Genomic DNA, 21,006 nt, shown 5'->3' with positions numbered 1-21,006 from the left:
GCTGGTGGGGGGGGGGGGGGGGCGGAGTGAGCCATGCTCACAGACAGGGAGCTGTGCCCTCCTCAGGGAAAGGCAGGCGGCTGCGACAAAGGGTGAGAGCATTTGCCCCCCTGTGTAACTTGGGGACGGGGACGGGGGGGGGGGGGGGGGGGCAGGAAGCAGGGCTGGAGCTGGGGCAACCCGACTGGAGCGTCTCCATGGATGCCCAGCCCTCCAGCTCCTGGCTCAGCAAGAACCGCCACAGGTGTAGGGGCATTCACACACCCATGCCACCTGCCTCTTGCCCCTGTCCCCGCCTAGAGAGCCTCTGCTTGGCTCCCTGCCTGGCTCCAAGCCACCCAGTGAGAGAACTCGGGGGTCCACGCTCCCACATTCAGTGGGCAAACGCCTTCGGAGAGGAAGTGGATGGCTAGGGCCCTGAATGACAGCTGAAAGGACAGGGCCCTGCTGGGAGCAAAAGGGGTGGGATCCTTGGCCTCTGGCTAAAGGGGTGCAGCCCCCAAGACCACAAGCCCCTGAGCCCCCTTTCTCCAGGGCAGCAGGTCTCCCTGGTCCCTAGAAGCTCTCCTCTAGCACCCGGCACTTCCTCCTCCTGGGTCCCCCGGCTGGACGGGAGGTCAAGGATCACAGCCCAGCAGGAAACCTGCTCAGGGACCAAGGTGTGGCTCAGAGACCCTCGGTGGGAACTTCCAGGCCAGGAGCTGGGGTGAGGGGTTTCCCCATCCAGGTTCCTAGCAGTGCCCCCCACTTCCCCGCCCCCTCCTGCCAAAGGAGACCATGCAAATCAACCATTTCTGCCTGGGAGTTTCCAGCCCAGCCCCACCTGCGCCCCAGCGTCATGTCAGGCAACCCCAACCCTACGGAGACACGGAAACTCCTGGCCCGGGCCTTCCCAGGCCGGGTCTCTGCACAGGGGGCTTCTACGGGGGGTCTGTGCCCTTTGGACCTTCCGGAGGCTGCAGGGCCAGTGGCATTGCCTGGACAAGCCTGAGGTCTCCTTCAGACAGTGCCGGGCATGTCCTGGCAGTGAGGTGCCCCAAAGTTTGCTGCCCAATCCCTGCCTGTCCCCTCCCCCCGCGGGGAGCAGTAGGGGGGCACAGTGAACCAAGACAGGCAGGAAGCCCAGGCAGAGCGGGCACTGTGGGCCAGGCAAACAGCCTGCACAGGAAACCACAGCCCACCCCGCCCACCCCACCCGCCCGAGCCTGGGAGAGAGGAGGGCCACAGCCTGGTCCCCAAACAGGGCAAGGGCCAGGGGTCACCCCGGGGCAAGGGAGGAGCCAGCAGTCCTCCAGTCCCCTCTCTGCCCCAGACCCTACCTGGGGAGGGGAGGAAGCCAAGCTGGCAGGCATGGTGCTGCCTCTTTAAATCCACCGAAATCCTGAGCGAGGCCCAACCCAGCTCTGGTTTCACAGGAAGGAAGGAGCTGGAGCCAGCGGGGCAGGCAGTGGTGGCGGGATTAGCCCCACCGGCCCAACTAGCTGGGCCGGCGGCCGCCCACCCGCCCACCGGCACTTCCTGGCCCCTGGCACCTGCACCAAGGTGGGGAGGAGGGTCCTAGTGCTGCTCCCTACCCGGGGGACACCCCACTCTCTAGAGCAGCCCGTGCTGGGCACAGGAGGGGAGAGGTGACTTCCCAGGCCTGTATCCCGAGAAGAGAGCAACCTGTGGGCCCTCACGGAGCTCTGGCCTCCGAGGGGTTAATCTGGCCCCTGGTTGGGGGGGTGGAGGTTAGGGGTGGCCTAGGCACCTCCTCCCAACTGCCTGGCTGCGGGAACAATGGGGCCATTGTGGGAGGAGCGGCGGCAGCAGACTTGCTGGCACAGCCGCCTGTACCACAGGCCGCCTCACCGCTGCGGCCTCGGCCTCTGCTCCCCCAGGTCAGCCATGGCCGGGACACACACCCCCCACACCCCCACCCCCGCCTGCCTGGCCCCAGCTCAGCACCTGCCGCACCTGGAGGCCCTCGGGCTCTGCCTCTGTTCACATCCAGACGCTGACCCTCCAGGAAGCAGGGCATGTGGGCAGGCGGGTGGGGGCGGGGCGGACAGGACAGGATGTGTGATCCTCCTGCCAGGACGACAGGAAGGCCAAATGGGGTGGCCGGTGTCGGTCCTGGCACCCGCGGGCAAGGAGAGCTTAGGGCATTAGGAGAGCAGTGACTGGCAGGGTCCCCTGGGCCCAGGCCTCCCTTCTCACACGCATTCCCTAAACCTGTTTCTGAGGGGGGTCCAGCGCCAGGGCCCAGGGGCCAGGACCTGCAGGCAGCGGCCCGGTGCAGGGACTGAGAGCTGGGTGTAGTCAGGGGGATGGTGCCAGGCACAGCCCTCCCCTTCTGAGCAGCAGGACCTTCTCCACCCCTTCGGCCCTTTGAGCCCGTTTCCCCTTCTGCAAAAGGAGGATAAATTCATAGAGTGAAATCCTGTTAGTAAAACTATCTAACAGAATGCCTATGGCAGCCGGCCAGTGTGGCTCAGTGGTTGACCGTCAACCTATGAACCAGGAGGTCGTGGTTCGATTCCCGGTCAGGGCACAGGCCTGGGTTGTGGGCTCGATCCCAGTAAGGAGCGTGCAGGAGGCAACCGATCCATGATTCTCTCTCATCATTGATGTTTCTATTTCTCTCTTTCTCTCCCTTCCTCTCTGAAATCAATAAAATATATATATATATATATATATTTTTTTTTTTTTTTTTTAAAAAGAATGCCTATGGCATACTCAGCCCTCAACAAACCACTTCTGACCATGACGTCCCCTTTTTTCCTGCCTGAATGGCACCCAAATCCATGGGCATTTGGTGAAGTTAGGCCTTGCCGGGTATTTGTACTTGACCTACCCAGGAGCCCCTGGGCATCACACTGGTGGTCTGAGCACAGAACTTGGCCCTCCCTCTGACCCCTCGCGGAGGCCAGGCACCGGCGCGCACTCCCCAGGCACCCCTGGGTTTACTGACAAACACGCAGACCTCAAGTGTGAACCCTGAGAGCAGCAGACCACTCGCTTAGCCTCAGGTCTGTCTCAAAACCACTGGAGGCGAGCACCCCAGGGCCAGGCCCCTCTCTCCTGACCCGGGCAGGCTCTCTGTTTGGGCTGGGTCAGAGCTGGCGTCTACTTTCTTGCCATGGACCTCTTTAAACAGTGGGGGGGTCGGCCCTGGCCAGTGTGCTCAGTGGTTAGAGCGTCGACCCTCAGACTGAAGGGTCAAGGGTTCGACTGTGGTCAAGGGCAAGTACCTCAGCTACAGGTTGGATCCTGGCCCTGGCTGGGACGTGTGTGGAAAGCAACCAATCAAAATGTGTCTCTCACATTGATATTTCTCTCTCTCTGTCTCTCACGCTCTCTAAAAATCAATGGAAAAATGGCCTTGGGTGAGGATTAGCAATAGCACCACCACAACAGTGGAGGTCTGAGGGGGAGTGAGGAGCAGCTGGGATACACGGCTCCGGGATCTGGGGTCCAAGGCCTGTTCTCTTCTCAGCTAGAGGGCTCTCCCTCCAAGGTGGCTCCACATGCCCCCAGTGGGTTAACAAACCCTAAAAATAACCTGCTCCCAGCAGGACCCACCAAGTGGGACCCACCAGCCATCTGTTCCCCTCTCTCCTGTTCACGCTGGTGCATCTGAAAGCAGCCCAGAGCCCCAGCTGATCCCAAAAATAGCCCCAACCTGCCCGAGGAGCAGGCTGCAGGGGCCGGGCCCAGGAGTGTGGCCCATCAGCGCCGCGCAGGCCGGGCCAGTGCTGAGCCACAGCGGGGCCCAGGGGAGTGCTCCCCTCTGCTCCCAGAGGAGGAGGTGAGCGGAGCCAGGGATTCCAGCCCACACCCTGGTCCCAGGCCAGAGAAAGCACCTGCCAGCCTAGCCAGGCCTCAGACCCGGGTGCCCGCATGTCCCAGGCACTCTGGCCACCTGCTGATCAACTGTCTCTAGGGCTGTGGCCAGTGACTGCCCAGAAGACCCAAACCACCTGTCCGTGAGCTCCCCTCGTGGGAGCAATGTCCCTGCTGCCCAGCCTGTCCTCGCCCAGAAGGTCCAGGCGCAGCCCTCCACCCCCACTCCCATCCCAGGGCCTTTAGGAGCCCTGCCCACCAGCATCACTCAGCATCTCCCCTGCCCCAGGGCACCCAGGACTGACTGCCCCACTCACCCGGCAGCCTAGGAAAGGATTCAGACACCACAGATGCTGATACCCCGCCCGTCCTCGGGGCTTCAGGACGCCTCCTCCCTGCCCATCTGTGTGCACAAGGTGACAGGCATGCCCACCCCGGCTTCCACACACGTCCCAGGCATGAGCACTGCCCCGCCCACTCAGGGAGCCAGGGAACCTGGGCACCGAGGCAGGCCTAAGCGGTACCATCCATATCAGAGCTCCATGCTGCCATTTTTTTCTCCCCAAGGAAGGTCCCTGACCCCTTAGCCAAGAAGGAAAGGAAGCAGCCATTTAAGGCGTTTAAGGACAGAATGCCTTGCTCAGTGAAAGAGCAGGGCAGCGAGGCCCGGGGTGGCTGGGGAGGTGCTGAAGCTGACCTGTCTGCTCACAGTCCGGGGGGGGGGGGGGGGGCGGCCTCCGCCTGAGAGGCTGGGAGAAGTGGGGAAGAACTGACCTAAGGCCCCAGCCCCCTCCAGGCCATTAGCTACTTGGCAAACTGTAATTAAGATGACAGCCAGCACCAATAGTGGGGGAAACTGAGGCAGCAAGAAGACAGGTCTGGCCCTAGCTGGTTTGGCTCTGTGGATAGAAGGGTTTCGGGTTCAATTCCGGTCAAGGGCACAGGCCCGGGTTGTAGGCTCAATCACCAGTGTGGGGCGTGAAGGAGGCAGCCGATCAATGATTCTCTCTCATCATTGATGTTTCTCTCTCTCGCCCTTCCTCTGAAATCAATAAAAATATTTTTAAAAGGGGGGGGCATTAGAATCTAGCTGGTGTCTTCCCAACACCCCCCATGCCCTCACCTGCCTCAGGTCTCCCCTGCAAACGCCCCTGGGGGTCGGAGTTCCCCTAAGAGCTGATAAAACTACCAAGGACGTCTCTAACAGGCTGTCCTGCGGCTTCACAGGCTCTCATTTAACCCTCAGCACAGCGCCTGCCCAAGCACTCCTGCTCCCCACTTCACAGAGAAGGCGGCAGCAGTTAGGCCACCCGCTTAAGGTGCAGCCCAGAGCTAGAGTTAGGACAGCCCATGCACTCCAGCAACTGGGTTCTTCACCGGTGCACAATCCACACGCACCTGGAGCCAGCACTCCGTGCTGTGAGGCAAGTGGTGTCTGCTCACTCCTTCCACTCCCCGATGCCTGCTGTGCACCAGGCTGGAGCTAGAGACCACAGCTCTCGCCGGGGAGGAGGTCAAAGAGGGGGTCCACTCCGCCCACCTCAGCACTGGTGCCCAGCCCACCTGGAGCTCCGAGAGCAAAGTCCTTGGGCTGCCCCCAGCCCACCCACCCTTCATCCGTGATGCCTGTGATCCCCGCCTCTCAGAATCAGGCAAGTTACCATGACAGCAGCACAGCCCCCCCTCCCTGAGAAAAGGAGTCTGCTGCCCCTCCCACTCTGCAGGTGAGGGTCAAAGGTCAAGTGGGGTGGAGTCCAAGCCCCACCCCTAAACCTCCTCAGCCACACCTGTCACTGCTCCCCAAACAGGACCACTTCTTGCTGGTCCCTGTGGGGTGTGTCCTCTGGCAGTGGCTGGGAGTGCGGGGGAGTCCTCCCTCCTGAGGACGGCCTCCAAGGGCCTCCTCCAGGTCCAGCTTTCCCTGTAGACCTGGAGCCCAGAGGCATGTTTGTTGTGAATTCAGGGAGTTGTTGCTAACAAGGGAGGGAGGGAGGGAGGGAGGGAGGGAAGAGGGGGTGGCAGCAGAAGAGAGTGTGTGTCTCCAGGGGCTGAGGCAGAACCCACACTATGGTGGCTGGTGGCCACCCTGGCTTTGACTCTGCCAGCTGAGGCCAAAGCAGGCAACAAAGAGAAGAGCTTGGGATGACCAGGAAGTTGTACCTTGCCCTCCGGGGGTGGTTGGGATGACCCCAACCCCCACCCCCACCTTCCACCCCCAACCTGGGGAGGGATCCAGTTAGTTAACCAGAGGCTAAATCCCACCGTGGCCTCGCCCCCACTCCCTACCAGCCTCCAGGGGGCTGGCTGTGAGCGCCTCCTCTGGGGGAGGATGAAGAAGGGGAGGTCAGAAACCCGGAGGAGGGTCCCATGACAAAAAGCCTCGCAGGAGCCCCGGCTGATCAGCAAGGGGCTGTGGGGAGCGGGTGAGGGGCACACACCAGCAGGGGACCTCCCTCAGGGCAGCTGTGTGTCTGGGCTCAGGCTCAAGGGTGTGGTCTGGGCCTGGGGCTCCCTATGGAGCAGGTCCCAGCGAGAAGCCCCAGGCCAGCAAATCTCTCAGGCCAGGATCTCTGCCTCTCCTCCTCCCATAACCCCAGTCCCATCCCAATACACACCACAGAAACATGCGCGCACACACACACACGCACACACGCACACGCACGCACGCGCACACACACACATATGCACACACATGCACACACGCACACACAGCCGCAGCTCCAGGAAGTCCCTGAGCTCCTGAGACACCCCCACCCACTCCCATCCCGCCCCCTCCCACGTTGGTGAATTGGCTGGGAGCCAGGACTACCAGCTCCCCTCACACTGCTCCCCTCCCTGTCCCAGGAGCAGGAAAGAAGCTGGGGAAGAGCCTAGCGATCCCTCAGAGTTCTGCCCCTTCTGCCAGGAGAGCGGGACAGGCAGCCAGCTCCTGCCGCCTGGCCGGAGGGCCTGGAAGGAGAAAGGGAGGGGTGGGGAGGTGGAGGACCCCAGGGTCTGGCTCCAGTCACCCCCAGGGTGATCCTGTGTCAAGGGAAAGAGTGAGGTGGGTCCCCTGTCCTTGCGAGGTCTCCTTGACGACATCCCTTCTCCCCTGAAGATGCAAAATCCTGGGGACCAGGCCTGGCCAGGAGGGCCTGGGGTCAGAGGATCAGCACAGCCGTCAGGACGCGGGGCTGCAGCTTCCACAGGCGGGCGGGAGGGAGGCTGGTGGCTGGGCTCAGTTTGTACTGGGGGTCAAAGGGGAGTTCTTTTCCAAAGAATTCTGGGAGAGAGGCCAACTAGAGCAAGCTGCTAACCACCTCTCTCTCTCTCTCTCTCTCTCTCTGGCAGGAGGGAGGGGATGTCCCTGCCAACCAGACTTAACCCTCTCCAGCCTGTGCTGCTCCCAGACACAGGATGGGGCGTCGGGAGGAGACTGGCCTGTGCTGGGCTCTGCTTCCAGGTCCAGGAGCAATGGCCAGGCATCTGCCAGAACAAGGCTGGTGCCACACAGCCCATCTGGGACACCCGGCCCGGCCCGGCCCTGCCCTGCCCTGCCCTGCCCTGCCCCGGGGGGAGTTCTGGGCTCGTCTCCTGAAGGTGTCTGCAGTGACGTGTGTGTGCGTGTCTCAGAGACAGAGATTGAGAAATAAACCGAAAATGCCTTGCCAAGGCCCTCCCCATGCTGGGTCCCTGAGCCGGCGCTCTGCCTGCCTGCCTGTCTCCCTGGGACCAGAGGCCACTGCCCCCACACAGCCCCTGTCGCCCCCACACAGCCCCTGCCCCCACACAGCCCCTGTCCCCCCCACACAGCCCCTGCCCCCACACAGCCCCTGTCCCCCCACACAGCCCCTGCCCCCCACACAGCCCCTGCCCCCACACAGCCCCTGCCACCCCACACAGCCCCTGCCCCCCACACAGCCCCTGCCCCCACACAGCCCCTGTCACCCCCACACAGCCCCTGCCCCCCACACAGCCCCTGCCCTCACACAGTCCCTGTCCCCCACACAGCCCCTGTCCCCACACAGCCCCTGTCCCCCCACACAGCCCCTGTCCCCCCCACACAGCCCCTGCCCCCCACACAGCCCCTGCCCTCACACAGCCCCTGCCCCCCACACAGCCCCTGCCCCCACACAGCCCCTGTCCCCCCACACAGCCCCTGTCCCCCCACACAGCCCCTGCCCCCCACACCGCCCCTGCCCCCACACAGCCCCTGTCACCCCCACACAGCCCCTGCCCCCCACACAGCCCCTGCCCTCACACAGACCCTGCCCCCCACACAGCCCCTGCCCCCACACAGCCCCTGCCCCCACACAGCCCCTGTCACCCCCACACAGCCCCTGCCCCCCACACAGCCCCTGTCCCCCCACACACAGTCCCTGTCCCCCCCACACAGCCCCTGTCCCCCCCACACAGCCCCTGTCCCCCCACACACAGCCCCTGCCCCCCACACAGCCCCTGTCCCCCCACACACAGCCCCTGCCCCCCACACAGCCCCTGTCCCCCCACACACAGCCCCTGCCCCCCACACAGCCCCTGTCCCCCCACACACAGCCCCTGTCCCCCCACACACAGCCCCTGCCCCCCACACAGCCCCTGTCCCCCCACACACAGTCCCTGTCACCCCACACAGCCCCTGTCCCCCACACAGCCCCTGCCCCCCACACAGCCCCTGTCCCCCCACACACAGCCCCTGCCCCCCACACAGCCCCTGTCCCCCCACACACAGTCCCTGTCACCCCACACAGCCCCTGCCCCTCACACAGCCCCTGTCCCCCACACAGCCCCTGCCCCCCCACACAGCCCCTGTCCCCCACACACACAGCCCCTGTCCCCCCCACACAGTCCCTGTCCCCCACACACACAGCCCCTGCCCCCCCACACAGCCCCTGTCCCCACACAGCCCCTGCCCCCCCACACAGTCCCTGTCCCCCACACACACAGCCCCTGCCCCCCCACACAGTCCCTGTCCCCCCCACACACAGCCCCTGCCCCCCATAGAGCCCCTGCCCCCACACAGCCCCTGCCCCCCACACAGCCCCTGTCCCCCACATAGCCCCTGCCCAGCCCTCTTCTTCGTCGCTGATTGGCCACAGGAGCTGCCAGAGGAAAGCTTGGTTGGGTTCCAGCCTGAGACCCCAGGGTGGCACAGGGGGTGTGGGCTTTGGTAACTCTGCCATCCCCACTACCTGGGTTTGGCAACAACAACAAGCACCAGGGAACCTGCCCCCGCAGAGCACTCTCCGGGCAGGGGAGGAGTGAGACTGCACACGAAGGACGGCCCAGGCCCAGCCAGGTAGCCCAGTTGTTTAGAGGGCCGTCCTGAGGTGCCAAGGTTTCAGGTTTGATCCCCAATCAGGGCACAGATAAGAATCAACCAATTGATGCATAAGCGGAACAAATCGATGACTCTCTCTCTCAAGCCAGTCTTTTTTATTTTTTTAAAGGACTTCCCACCCTGGCTGGAGTGGCTCAGTGCATAGAGCAGTGGCCTGCGGACTAAAGGGCCCTGGGCTCAATTCCGGGCAAGGGCACAGGCCCGGTTTGCAGGCTCCATCCCCAGCAGGGCGCATGCAGGAGGCAGCCGGTCAGTGATTCACATCACTGATGTTTCTATCTCTCTCTTCCTCTCTGAAATCAATAAAAGTATGTGTGTTGTTGTTGTTGTTGTTGAAGTATTTCCCAGGATCTGCTGCAATGGTAGTTGGCCCCCCAAACACTTCACATTTCTGGGGCGGCACCACCCCGAGGACTTCAGGCCCCTCACTCCTCTGTGGAGGCTGGTCTTGTTTTGCTCTTTGCCTCTAGCTGAGAAGTCAGCTTTCAGACCTTAAATTAGCCACCAAGCTCCCTGGTCCGGTGCAGCTGGCTGTTTCTTGTCCTCAAAAAGCAAGTGACCCCAGGGTGGAGGGCTAATGCCCGTTCCTTCGGAGCACTGGGCCTCCCGGTGACGCCCACCATGGAGCCTCCGGACCAGAAGAGGGGGGACCGGTAGGTCATGCTGGGATCCTCATGGCACTGGGTATCCATGAGGGACAGAGGGAGAGAGGCGAGCCCTGGGAACAATTCATCCCAAAGCCTCCCCCCTCTACCACTTTCTCTCCAAGGACCACAGAACTGCCAGGAGGCCTGGCCCCACGCCAGCAAGCTCCCTATGGAAGGACAGGGGACTCCATGTCCCAGGCAGCTCCAGGGAGACGTGACTATACACCCCAGACATGTTCCCAGGGAGGAGAAGGCGGGAAAACGCGGAGCACCCTGTGTGCACACCAGCAACGCACTCATCAAAGAGACAACTGCACGCTCCTCAGAGATACTCCCCGACATGTGTAGCTGAGAGACGCACAGACACAACTCCCAAACACACACACCCAGGCACCCCTAAACATCACCCACACACCCAGGGAGGGCTCCTGCAGACCGCGGCGGCTCTCACACTCACAGAGAAGGCCCAGGAGAGCTCAGGAACGAGAGGGGAGGGCCAGTGCACAGAGCTGCTGGCTGACAAGAGGCACCACACTGGGACACACACACAGGAGTATGCACACGGCCATGTGCTAGCACACACACACACACACACACACACACACAGGAGTATGCACACGGCCATGTGCTAGCACACACACACACACACACACACACACACAGGAGTATGCACATGGCCATGTGCTAGCACACACACACACACACACACACACACACAGGAGTATGCACACGGCCATGTGCTAGCACACACACACACACACACACACACACACACACAGGAGTATGCACACGGCCATGTGCTAGCACACTCACACACACACACACACACACACACACAGGAGTATGCACACGGCCATGTGCTAGCACACACACACACACACACACACACACACACACAGGAGTATGCACACGGCCATGTGCTAGCACACACACTCACACACACACACACACACACACACACAGGAGTATGCACATGGCCATGTGCTAGCACACACACACACACACACACACACAGGAGTATGCACATGGCCATGTGCTAGCACACACACACACACACACACAGACACAGGAGTATGCACATGGCCATGTGCTAGCACACACACACACACACAGACACAGGAGTATGCACATGGCCATGTGCTAGCACACACACTCACACACACACACACAGGAGTATGCACATGGCCATGTGCTAGCACACACACACACACACAGACACAGGAGTATGCACATGGCCATGTGCTAGCACACACACTCACACACACACACACAGGAGTATGCACATGGCCATGTGCTAGCACACACACTCACACACACACACACAGGAGTATGCACATGGCCATGTGCTAGCACACACACTCATAGTCACACACACACATACACACAGGAGTATGCACATGGCCATGTGCTAGCATACTCACACTCACACTCATACTCACACACACACAGACACACAGGAGTATGCACATGGCCATGTGCTAGCACACATACTCCATACACACTCACGTACACACACACGGGAGTACACATGTGGCCATGTGCTAGTGTGCGCGCATGCATGCACCCTGGCAGGACACAGGATGCACAGTGTGGCGTCAGGTTAGGAGACTAGGCTCTGGGGTGTGGGGAGAGAGGAGGGGGTGGAGAGACACTCAGAGATTTCAAAACAATCCTGGTTTCGAAATGCTGGACCCAGGGCCATTCCTGGCCTGGGGGTGGAGAGCCAGGGGGAGGGCAGTCGGCCAGTGCAGATCAGCCAATCAGCCCCTGGGAGGAGGGGGGTGGACAGCCCCAGGCCCTGAGGAAAGGGGACTGGAAGGTACAGCATCAGGAAAGGCAGGTGCCCGGGGCCAGCAGGGAGGCCTAGGGAAAGGAGACACAGCCTCTGCCTCAGCCACCGCTAGACAAGAAGGTGGGGCAGGCTTCCTTCCCCGCAGGACTGGGAGGGAAGAGAACCCTCCTGTGCCTCCGCCCCCACTCACAGGCTGTGCTGACCACCTTCTCCCCTACAGACCGGTACTGGCACCCCTTCCCCACCCCACCTCGCCGTGGTGGGCCTAAAGCTCAGGGGTGGGGCAGGGGCAGCAAGGGCCTGGGGGGGGGGTGTCAGGGAATTCCCACACTCAGGGCGGGGTGGGGGTCCCCTCCTCTCTGTGGGGGGCGGGGTGTTAGGAAGATGGGCAGGAAGCCACCCTTCTCCTCCCAGGGTACAGAGTGCCCTCAGACCCTTCCCCCGCCCTCCAAGGGAGTGGGCAGTGCTTGGGGGGGGGAGGAGTGCAGACCAGTCGGGGGGTGGGGGTGGAAGCCGGAGCCTCGCACCCAGCAGAGGCGATTCCAGGCTCTGGCTCCAGAGCCCCCGATCAAGCGCCAGCCCCGCGGTCTCCCCAGCCCCTCAACTCCCAGCTACTTAGCCACCCGGGCCCTCCAGCTCTGGGAGTCACAGGGCAGGACCTGGACGGAGCCTCTACGGCCCATCCTGGCGCCTCGGCCAGGCAGCCTTTCCCCAGGTCCCTGGGCAGCCCGCAGTGTGGCTCTGGGTGGGCAGCTGGCAGGGCCGGCAGGCAGAGGCCCAGATGCCAAACTAGCGCAGCCAGGCACTCAACAGGTTGAGCCAGTCCCTGGAACAGCCCCACCCCTGGGAGAGCAGGGCTGGCAGAGGCTCCCTGCCCCAGGCACCCAACCTGTCCCCACGTGGCTGCCCACTTTCCCACGCTGCCATCCCCTCTGCCTCCTCCCCCTAGGTCAGCGCCCAGGCAGTGCCCAAAGCTCTCAGGACAAGGAAGGGATGCTATTTCCCCATCACCCTTGAGTGCCCAGGCTCCAGGAGCACCTCACTGTGAGCAGCCAAGACACCCCAGGAAGAGTAAACATGGCGTCAAGGCAATGAGAACCCCAAAGTGCCCCCACCTCCTTTCAGGCCCTCACTCAGACATCCTGGCCCCCACAGCTGCCCCGCTACTGTCCCCTGGCACTAGGATGGAATTTGGCACCAGAGGCAGTGTGGGGGTACCCTCAGCTCCTGTCTGGGGCTCCTGCTAGAGCTGCCATTGCCTGCAACTCGGGTCCTTTCCTTGCCCCCCACTCCTGGGCTCCAGGGAACTCCCTCCCAGCCACTCCCCCCCACCCCAAAGTGGGCAGCCCCTCTTTGCAGGCATCCCCTTTAATCTAAAGCAGGTGCCAGGCATTCCAGCCTCTGCTGAGTCAACACTGCCACCCACCAGGCCTCTGCCCAGAATGCTACCCCTGCCTGTTCATGGAAACTGAGTCCCCAGCCCAGAGCTCCTGCTTAAGCCAGGGACCCGGAAGCTGGGAGGCAGGAACTCCCCAAAGTCAAGGAGGCCCAACACAGATCAATCGCAAGTTCACCAGGTCCCACATCCCCACTGCTGTGCCCGTCCCAGTTTCTGGGGACCAGCAATCCTTCCCCAGGCCTCTGCGGTTTCTCCCCACTTTGACTTTCCACCCCAGTCACTAGAGCCTCATTGGGAGTCTCCATATGGACCTCCAGAACCCACCTCCTGCTGCCCCAAGCACAGGAGCGACTCTGGACCCAAGAGTAGAGGCAGCCTAGCCCTCACAAGCCCCCCTCCCAACATCAGCCCGACCCCACCCACATTAAGAGCAACACAGGTGAGCAACGCGGTCAGAAGGCTGGCCTTCAGGCCCGACCCCTGGGGAAGGCGGCACCTTCCTTCCTGGCACCAGAAGCCCCAACCCTTCACCTGCTCTGCCATCCTCTCCGGTCCCGAGGCTTCTCTCAGCAGGCGCCTCAGAGCTGACACCAGAAAGACAGGGCCTGAACACGTCCTTCGCCTGGGGCCATGGAATCGGTCCTGACCCAGAGGAGGAGAGGAGGCCGCCAGCAGCCCTAGCCCAGGAGTGGCTGCTCCCAAGAGGAGCTGGCAGAAGGGCAGGGGACGCCCACCGAACTCCGAGGTCGCGTTTGGAAAGCTGCCTGGAGACATGGATGGGTTGCAGCACACAGTGGGGAGCAGCTCTCCCAGGTGTGCCCCATCACCTGCCCAGCCCACCTCTCCCAGAGCAACACTCCCTCCCTGAGCACAGGCCTCCCCACCAGACACCGACGCAGACATACACCCCCAGCAGCAGACAGACAGATAGAAAGAGAGGAAGGGGAAAGTGTCAGAGAAACCCGGAAGGAAGGAAGCTGGACAGACAGACAGAAGCTGATCCTGGCTTTACTGTTCCAGAGAGGCAGCCTCCAGATCCCAGACCGTCAGGAGCCCGCTCCTCTCAGCTCCCAGGGGAGAAGGGAGAGGAGACACGGTCCCTCCTGAGACCAAATCCCAGCAGCCCCGGGACAGAAGGCGCCTCAGGCAAGCAAGAAGCCGAGCCTCCCTTCTCTTCCCCACACTCCTTTGGGCCAAGGCAGGGGCCGCTTCCCCTTGCAGCGCAGGGACACCTCCAAGGAACTCTGATGGCCCCACCCCCACCGCCCAGCCAAACCCACACCGCGAAGAACTCGGCTGGGGAGACTCCTCCAGGCACAGCCCCTGCTGCCCCAGGCAGTGCTTGGGGCCAGAGGGTGGCCCCAGTGATCCCCAAACCCAATGCACCTCCTTCGGAAGGCTCCCATCAGGCATGGAGGGGTGCTGGGACCCCAGGGGTAGGGAACCCTAGGAGGGGGACTACAACTCCCAGAAGCCCCCAGGGCAGGGCTGCTGCTCCAGCTGGCCCCAGGCCGGCCTTGTTCTCTGCTCTAGGGTGGCAGGGTCCGCTGGCTGCCCCTGAGCCCTCCCCACTGTGCTCTGGGGCTGCTACCGGATTGGGGGCCCAAGCGTAACCTCCACGAGCCCTGGGGGCGCCCCCGCCCATTAAACAGCTCGGGGGTGCGTTCCCGAGGGCAAACGATATTCCGACTGTGTCCCCCTCCCCAGGTCGAGCTGGACCTCCCTCCTCGCGCCCCTGCTGGCTCGGCAGGACCTGCGCCCTCAGCCCAGCCCGCCCCTCACCTCTCGCGGGTCGGGATCCTCACGCCAGGCCGGAGCTGGACGCCATGACCAGGTCCGGGTCGGTGGGTGGAAGGGGGTCCTGCTCGCAGGTCGGAGGTGCGGAGGGCGCAGGAGGTGGTCCTTTGATCCTGGATGCCTTGATCTCAACACCGGCCTGGCCGGGGCGAGGGTGTCCGGGTTCGCCGGGCGCCTAGGTCCCAGCTTCCCGGTCGCGGAGCATGGTCGTGGGCGGCGGGGAGCGCGCGCCCGTCCGTCCGTCCGGGTCTCGGGACTGGGGTCTCAGCTCCCGCGCCGCCGCCTCCTCCTCCTCCTCCTCCTCCTCCTTCTCCTCCTCCTCCTCCTTCCTTCCTCCTTCCTTCCTTCCTTCTCCTTCCTTCCTTCCTTCCTTCCTTCCTTCCTTCCTTCCTTCCTTCCTTCCTTCCTTCCTTCCTTCCTTCTTTCTTTCCTTCCTTCCTTCCTTCCTCGCTTCGCCTCCTCCTTTCACTTTCCCCGAGGCCGGCGGGGCGGCGGGCGCGGGGCGGGGAGAGGGCTGTCTGGGCGCTTATTGTTGGCCGCGCGCCGAGGGTCCGGGGCGCAGCCCCCGGGCGGCGCGGCGCGGGGGGACCCGGGCGTGCGGGCGTCGGGCCGGCTGGCTGCGGGCGGCGGCGGGGGTGCAGCGGCCCCGCGTCCGGGGCATGTCCGGCCTCTGGCTCCGCCGCGCGCCGCCTTCCCGGGCTCCGCTGCGCTGCCGGGGCCTGGCCCGCTGCGCTCGGCTCCGCTCCGGCCCCAATACGCTCCGCACCGGGCGCGCTGGCGGCCTCCTTCTGCCTTCATTCCAGAGCCGCGCGGCCCCTGTCAAAATAAGAGCTCCCCCATCTCCGCCTGCCCAGCCGCTCCCCGGCCTCCCAGCGGCCTGACTCGGTAAGGCGCCGTGCCGGCTGGCGGGGAGGCCGGTGGGTCGGGGCGGGCGGGGGCTGCTACCCCTCCCCTCCCCGCCAGCAACCTCCCACGCGGGGGAGAGCTGGACAGCACTGCCCTCGCCTCCTACCCACACGGATGGGAAGCAGCAGGATGCCTGCACCCCCTCAACCCCACACGCACTCCCGGGCGCTGGCTGTACCACCCACCTTCGCCGCACTGGCATCTCCTTTGGTCCTCTCTCCTGGAGACCAGGCCGTTCTTGAGGACATCGACTGGGTGTTTTCTTCTCAGTTCTCAGGCAGAGTGGGTGCTGAGAAAATGCTTGTGGAAGTGAAACCTTGGTCTTCTCCCAAGAACTCTCTCCACACATCAGCGTGACACACACACTCCCCTGAGAGCAGATGCAATGAAAATGAAGTTGTACTTTTTATTTCACATGTTACTTCAGTGTTTCCCACAAACCGTGAGAAAGACGTGACGGCCCCATTAGGGCCCCATTAGACTGGGGAGGAAACGGAAGTCTCCGGCTTCACAGCTGGAAAATGGAAAGCCCAGGACTAGATGTGGGCCTCGGTATCCCAGGGCGCTTTCCGGGCCCCACTGCCCTCACCCACCGGATTAACACCAACAAGGAAGGAGGATGGCTGCCTGTCCTGTATGTACCCGGTTGCTCCAAAAGATTCTTGGGGCCCAAACCATGCCTCCTACGCCTCTACATTCCCCAGGCACTCAGTGCTGGGCTCATAGTAGGGCTTCCATAAATTCACTGGATGGGTGAGTGGTGCCAGCAGCTGGGCCAGTCCACAGAGCATCCCAGTGCCTACTAACTGCTGCGCCAGCACCCAGCTGGGTTGGGGATTGACTCATCACACCCTGTGAGCTGGTATTATTCCCACTTAAAGGAAAAGCAAACTGAATCCCAGAGAGGCTGAGCTCTGGTGTGAAAGAATCCCAGGGCCTAGGACAGCGATGGCGAACCTATGACACGCGTGTCAGAGGTGACACGCGAACTCATTTTTTTGGTTGATTTTTCTTTGTTAAATGGCATTTAAATATATAAAATAAATATCAAAAATATAAGTCTTTGTTTTACTATGATTGCAAATATCAAAAAATTTCTATATGTGACACGGCACCAGGGTTAAGTTAGGGTTTTTCAAAATGCTGACACACCGAGCTCAAAAGGTTCGCCATCACTGGCCTAGGCCCTAGGGCAGCCGTGGGCAAACTATGGCTGGCGGGCCAGATCCGGCCCATTCGGCTGTTCTATCCGCCCGCGGAGCCGAAAGAGCGGAGGGTTCTCTTGCTCTCCCCTCCGCTCCTTCACCAGCAGCAGTGTTAACATGGCAACGTGGGGAAACACTGCCGCAGCTCCTTCTGAGTCCAGTTTAAGAACCCATTGTGGCCCTCGAGTCAAAAAGTTTGCCCACCCCTGATCTAGGGTCATACCTGACCCATGTAATTAGGGTTTAATTTCCTCTCCCGTCTCCAGGGTCCTGTGGGTATAATATGAGCTACAACTCAGCCAGTGTGGCTCAGTGGTGGAGCATCCACCTATGAACCAGAAGGTCAGGGTTTGATTCCCAGTCAGGGCACATGCCCAGACTGCAGGCTCAATCCCCAGTGTGAGGTGTGCAGGAGACAGCTGATCCATGATTCTCTCTCATCCTTGATGTCTCTCTCTCCCTCTCCCTCTCCCTCTCCCTCTCTGAAATCAATAAAAATATTAAAATAAAAAAATATGAGCAACAAAGCAAGAAGGCCATTTCTCAAACAGGATGCTTGTCATAAGGAAGGGTTCACCCCATGTATGCGGATCAGTCTCCTGTTACATACATAACAAGCTACATGGCTTGTCCTGATCCGAGGGCACAAGGCCCAGTTCCTGGTGGGCTCACAGCACAATGTCAGTGGGGTAATAGCTGGGTTGCAAGGGGCATCTGAAATGTGGTCCACTGTCAGTTCGGTGGATTCGGCGTGTCCTGTGGGGCAGCCGCGTAGAGCGCTCCCCAGGCGGGGGCTGTGACTCACTCCCCGGCGTGGGCACTAGGCCGGGGTGTGGAGCTGAGCTTGGGCAGCCACAAGTTCTGGGTGGGACCCTGGGGCGCGGGAGGAGAGGTGGGAGAGGCCGCTGCCCGCGGATGGAATCGCGCGGCTCCCCCTACCGGCCGACTCGGGAACCACCGCGTTCCTGGGCATCTGAGTCACAGGTGTGTCAGCGCCCGAGGTGGTGGTGGTGGTGGAAGTGCCGTGCGGGTGGTGGTGGTGTGTGCGGACGCCTGTTTGCGGGGATGCGGGGTGGGGTGCCAGCGCCACGAGGCCTGTCTCTGGAATCCCAGGGTGTGCACATGCAACCACATGTTGTCAGACGATTTACTTTGGGGCTGGGAGAGGGAGGGGCGGCGCTGGGGCTGCTGACGACCTGGGCTGACTTCCTGCGGGGGCCTGGAGCAAGGACCTTCCAGCCGGGCCCCACTGGCCTCGCGAAGGGGTGGGACTCGGGGCTGGAAGGGATTCGGTTCGTAGGAAGCGCCTCTATTCCTTAACCGAACTAGGGCCCAAGAAAGGGTTAACTGTGCGCCCCGCCGTGACTTGCATCATTGGCTCGGGGCACTGTCAGTCAGAGTTCGGGGGCAGGGTTTGCGGGGCGTCTGCGGAATGCCTGGGGCCCGCACTTGCCCCTCAGCCCCCACTTCGCTTCGCTCGGGGATGCACCCACCGCCCCATCGGGATGCAGACAATTTTCCGGGCCTGGAGGAGGACCTTGGGGCGTCCTGGGCCCCGCGCACGCCAGCGATGGATGGTGATGATTATATAACAGCTTCTGGGCAGGGCCGTGCCAGCTCGGAACACTCGCTCCTCCTCGACGCTGCCCAGGGCCTGGCATCCACCGCACAGAGCCCGCTGCCCGGCTCTCCCACCTCCCTCCAGGGCGGGGGACTCCGGGGCCGCCTCCCCCGGCGGCCCTGGGGCCAAGTCCTGGGATGGGGCGGCCCCGGGCGGGGAGCCCGGCTGGCACCCGGCGGGTCTCGGGGTCAGCCTGCAGAGGGTGGCTTTACCAGCATCTCCAGGACTGCGAGGCCCACCGGGCCTTCCAACCTGTCCTTGGCGTTAGGAGCCCACAGAGGTGGGGGCAGGGGGTGCAGGGGACGGGGTCGCCCAGGGACAGAAGTTGGGAAAGGTCCTGGGGCCGGCGCGGGGAGCCCGGCGAGGGGCAGGGGGAGGGACTCTTATCCTGACAGGGCTCCCGCCTTCCCCACTGAAGGTTTGGAAAAACTGAGCTGGCGGCTGGGGCTCGGCTGCAAAGCCCGCAGCCCACCCTCCCGGGACACAAAGCTGGGGAGCGCGGGGGGGTTGGGGGGGCGGGGAGAGCGCGACCCCGGGGGGCGGGGCCTCTGGGGGCCTGGGGGCCTGGAGGCCAGGTCCCCGGGGAGGGGGTTCGCGGCGCTGTCTCCCCGCAGTGTGTCCCCGCCTCCGCCGCCCGCCCTCCGCTTCCTCCTCCCGGCTCAGCCCCGCCGGCTCGGGCCGCCTTCACCCCTTCCGCGCGGCCGGGACGCCGAGGTGGAGACGCCTGGGGGCGGGAGGGGCGGGAGGGACGGCCCACCCCACGCCCTCCGCAGTGTAACGCCTCGCGGCCCGGACGCGAGCTCAGAATGTGGGGGTTCCGAGCCCTGGAAGGTTGTCTGGGGCCCGATGAGCGACCCACAACACCGGGCGCCTGAGAGCCGCCTCACCCAGTCCTTTCTCCGGCCAACTCGTACCTGTCTGCCCGCCCCGCTCGCGGTCCTTCCCCGCTCGCTCTCGGCACCCTCCCTCTTACGCCCCCTTCCCCGCCCCGCCCCGCCCCCGCATTACGGGGTCCTGGAAGTTAGAGGCAGAGGGGAACCCCGAAGCGTGGGCTCGGTAGCCGCCTCCGCATCCTGCCTGCGAGGCCGGCGCTGGGAAACCACGCCTCTCTCCCCTCCGGGGCCTCCTGCACCCACGGGGGGTTTGGGGGGCGCAGCTACCCCCGGAGGCAGATATGCCGGCCTCCCCCAGCTCCAGCCCGGACGAGGGCCGCAGTGATCGGAAAGGCTAACTTCTCCACGGCACCCCTCCTCCATCAGGTGCTTTTAATGTTGTACTTTTATTGATTTCAGAGAGGAAGGGAGAGGGAGAGAGAGAGAGACATCAATGATGAGAGAGAACCAGCAATCAGCTGCCTCCTGCACGCCCCACACTGGGGATCAAGCCCGCAACGGAAATCCAACCGGGACCTCCTGGTTCATAGGCGGATGCTCACCCCGGAGCCACACGGCCGGGCTCCGCCATCAGATTTGCCCTCCCATGATGCTGTGAATGGCCTCCGCCCCGGCAGGAACGGGTTAACGGAGCTGCCGGCTGCAGGGCCAGGTGAGGCGCCGCCTTTCTGGGTGCCCCGCGCGTGGGTGGGGAACTGGAGGGAGAGTGCCCCTCAAGCTGCTTGTTGCCCCCTGGTGGCCAGGCGTGGCTTAGCCGCCTCTGCAGGAGCCAGCTTCTGTGGAGCTGGGAAGGGCTGGCGGACAGCTTCCCTCCTCCCGCGGCCCCTGTCCGGGAGAGTCGCCTGCGGATGGGCTGATGGATGAGGGAGCCCCAGGCAGCAGGCCGCCTCAGCCACGCCCAGATCCTGGCCTGGCGGACTCAGGCGGGTCCCAGGTGCCCAGACCCCTGCAGGCGGGAAGGGAAGAAAGAAGACATAGGCCAAACAGAAGTCCTCCCAAGGTTTAGACCTAACAGAGGGCTCCATAGAAGGAGGCTGCCCTCACCTCTTCTTTTGTGCCCTTCAGGCCTCAGCAGCAAACTCACCCCTCTGGCCAGGCTTTCCAGCTCCTGTGGAGACAGGCCCGTCAGCCAGGACAAGTGAAATAGGGAAATTGAGACAAATAGGTAAATGGCCAAGCAGTTTACCACCATCCGGTAAATCGAAAAATCCTATCTTCCCTAACCAAGGACCCTTGGGAGTAAATGGTTTTCACTAGTCCCCAACCAGAGGACAAATAGCTTAAATCACCCTATTCAGGGAGACAGAGAGAACTCCAATCAGCGCCACTGTGCCCACCACACCAAGGAAAGATGAAGTTCAGGGAATAAATCTCATTTTGTCACATCAGTATAGAACTCATAATATCCTATTGAGGCCCTCCTATAAGGTCTCCCCTAAACTCCCGCCTTTAAAACCTTTGAGAGCCCTGACTGGTTTGGCTCTGGATAGAGCATCAGCCTGCAGACTGAAGGGCCCCAAGTTCAATTCTGGTCAAGGGCACATGCCTGGGATTTGGGCTTGACCCTAGTAGGGGGAGTGCAGGAGGCAGCTGATCAATGATTC

General features: G+C 62.7%; 2 protein-coding genes across 8 annotated transcripts in view; one reads left to right on the top strand and one right to left on the bottom strand.

The window, feature by feature from the left end:
- Positions 1 to 14,898, bottom strand: part of BCL9L (BCL9 like) — a 29,987-nt gene extending 15,089 nt beyond the window's left edge. For 2 of the 7 annotated variants that reach the window (XM_036324088.1, XM_036324090.1), the window contains exon 1: positions 14,763 to 14,898. The gene's annotated coding sequence lies outside the window, so the exon portion shown is untranslated. Of the gene's footprint in view, positions 1 to 13,511; positions 13,745 to 14,762 lie in introns of those variants that run through there. The other 5 variants (XM_036324083.1, XM_036324085.1, XM_036324084.1 and 2 more) reach the window with 3 other exon arrangements.
- Positions 1,780 to 16,742, top strand: LOC118664095. The gene is made up of 4 exons (XM_036323970.1): positions 1,780 to 1,880; positions 5,302 to 5,477; positions 14,633 to 15,662; positions 15,954 to 16,742. The coding sequence occupies exons 1-4, from the start codon at positions 1,780 to 1,782 to the stop codon at positions 15,994 to 15,996; spliced, it is 1,350 nt and encodes a 449-aa protein (XP_036179863.1). The 3' UTR covers positions 15,997 to 16,742.
- Positions 16,743 to 21,006: the final 4,264 nt, after the last annotated feature.

This window comes from Myotis myotis, unplaced genomic scaffold (genome assembly GCF_014108235.1).
Source record: "Myotis myotis isolate mMyoMyo1 unplaced genomic scaffold, mMyoMyo1.p scaffold_m19_p_10, whole genome shotgun sequence".
Lineage (NCBI taxonomy): Eukaryota > Metazoa > Chordata > Mammalia > Chiroptera > Vespertilionidae > Myotis > Myotis myotis.
The sequence above is the reverse complement of the archived record's forward strand: the minus strand, read 5'-3'. Positions and strand labels throughout refer to the sequence as shown.

What these genes read in the sequence shown, in the direction of transcription:
- LOC118664095 (XM_036323970.1), top strand. Translation starts at nt 1,780, where the DNA reads ATGGGGCCATTGTGGGAGGAGCGGCGGCAGCAGACTTGCTGGCACAGC. An exon ending in CTCGGCCTCTGCTCCCCCAG is followed by an intron (nt 1,881 to 5,301) that starts GTCAGCCATGGC and finishes GCTGTGCACCAG; the next exon opens with GCTGGAGCTAGAGACCACAG. An exon ending in CCTCCCAGCGGCCTGACTCG is followed by an intron (nt 15,663 to 15,953) that starts GTAAGGCGCCGT and finishes TTTTCTTCTCAG; the next exon opens with TTCTCAGGCAGAGTGGGTGC.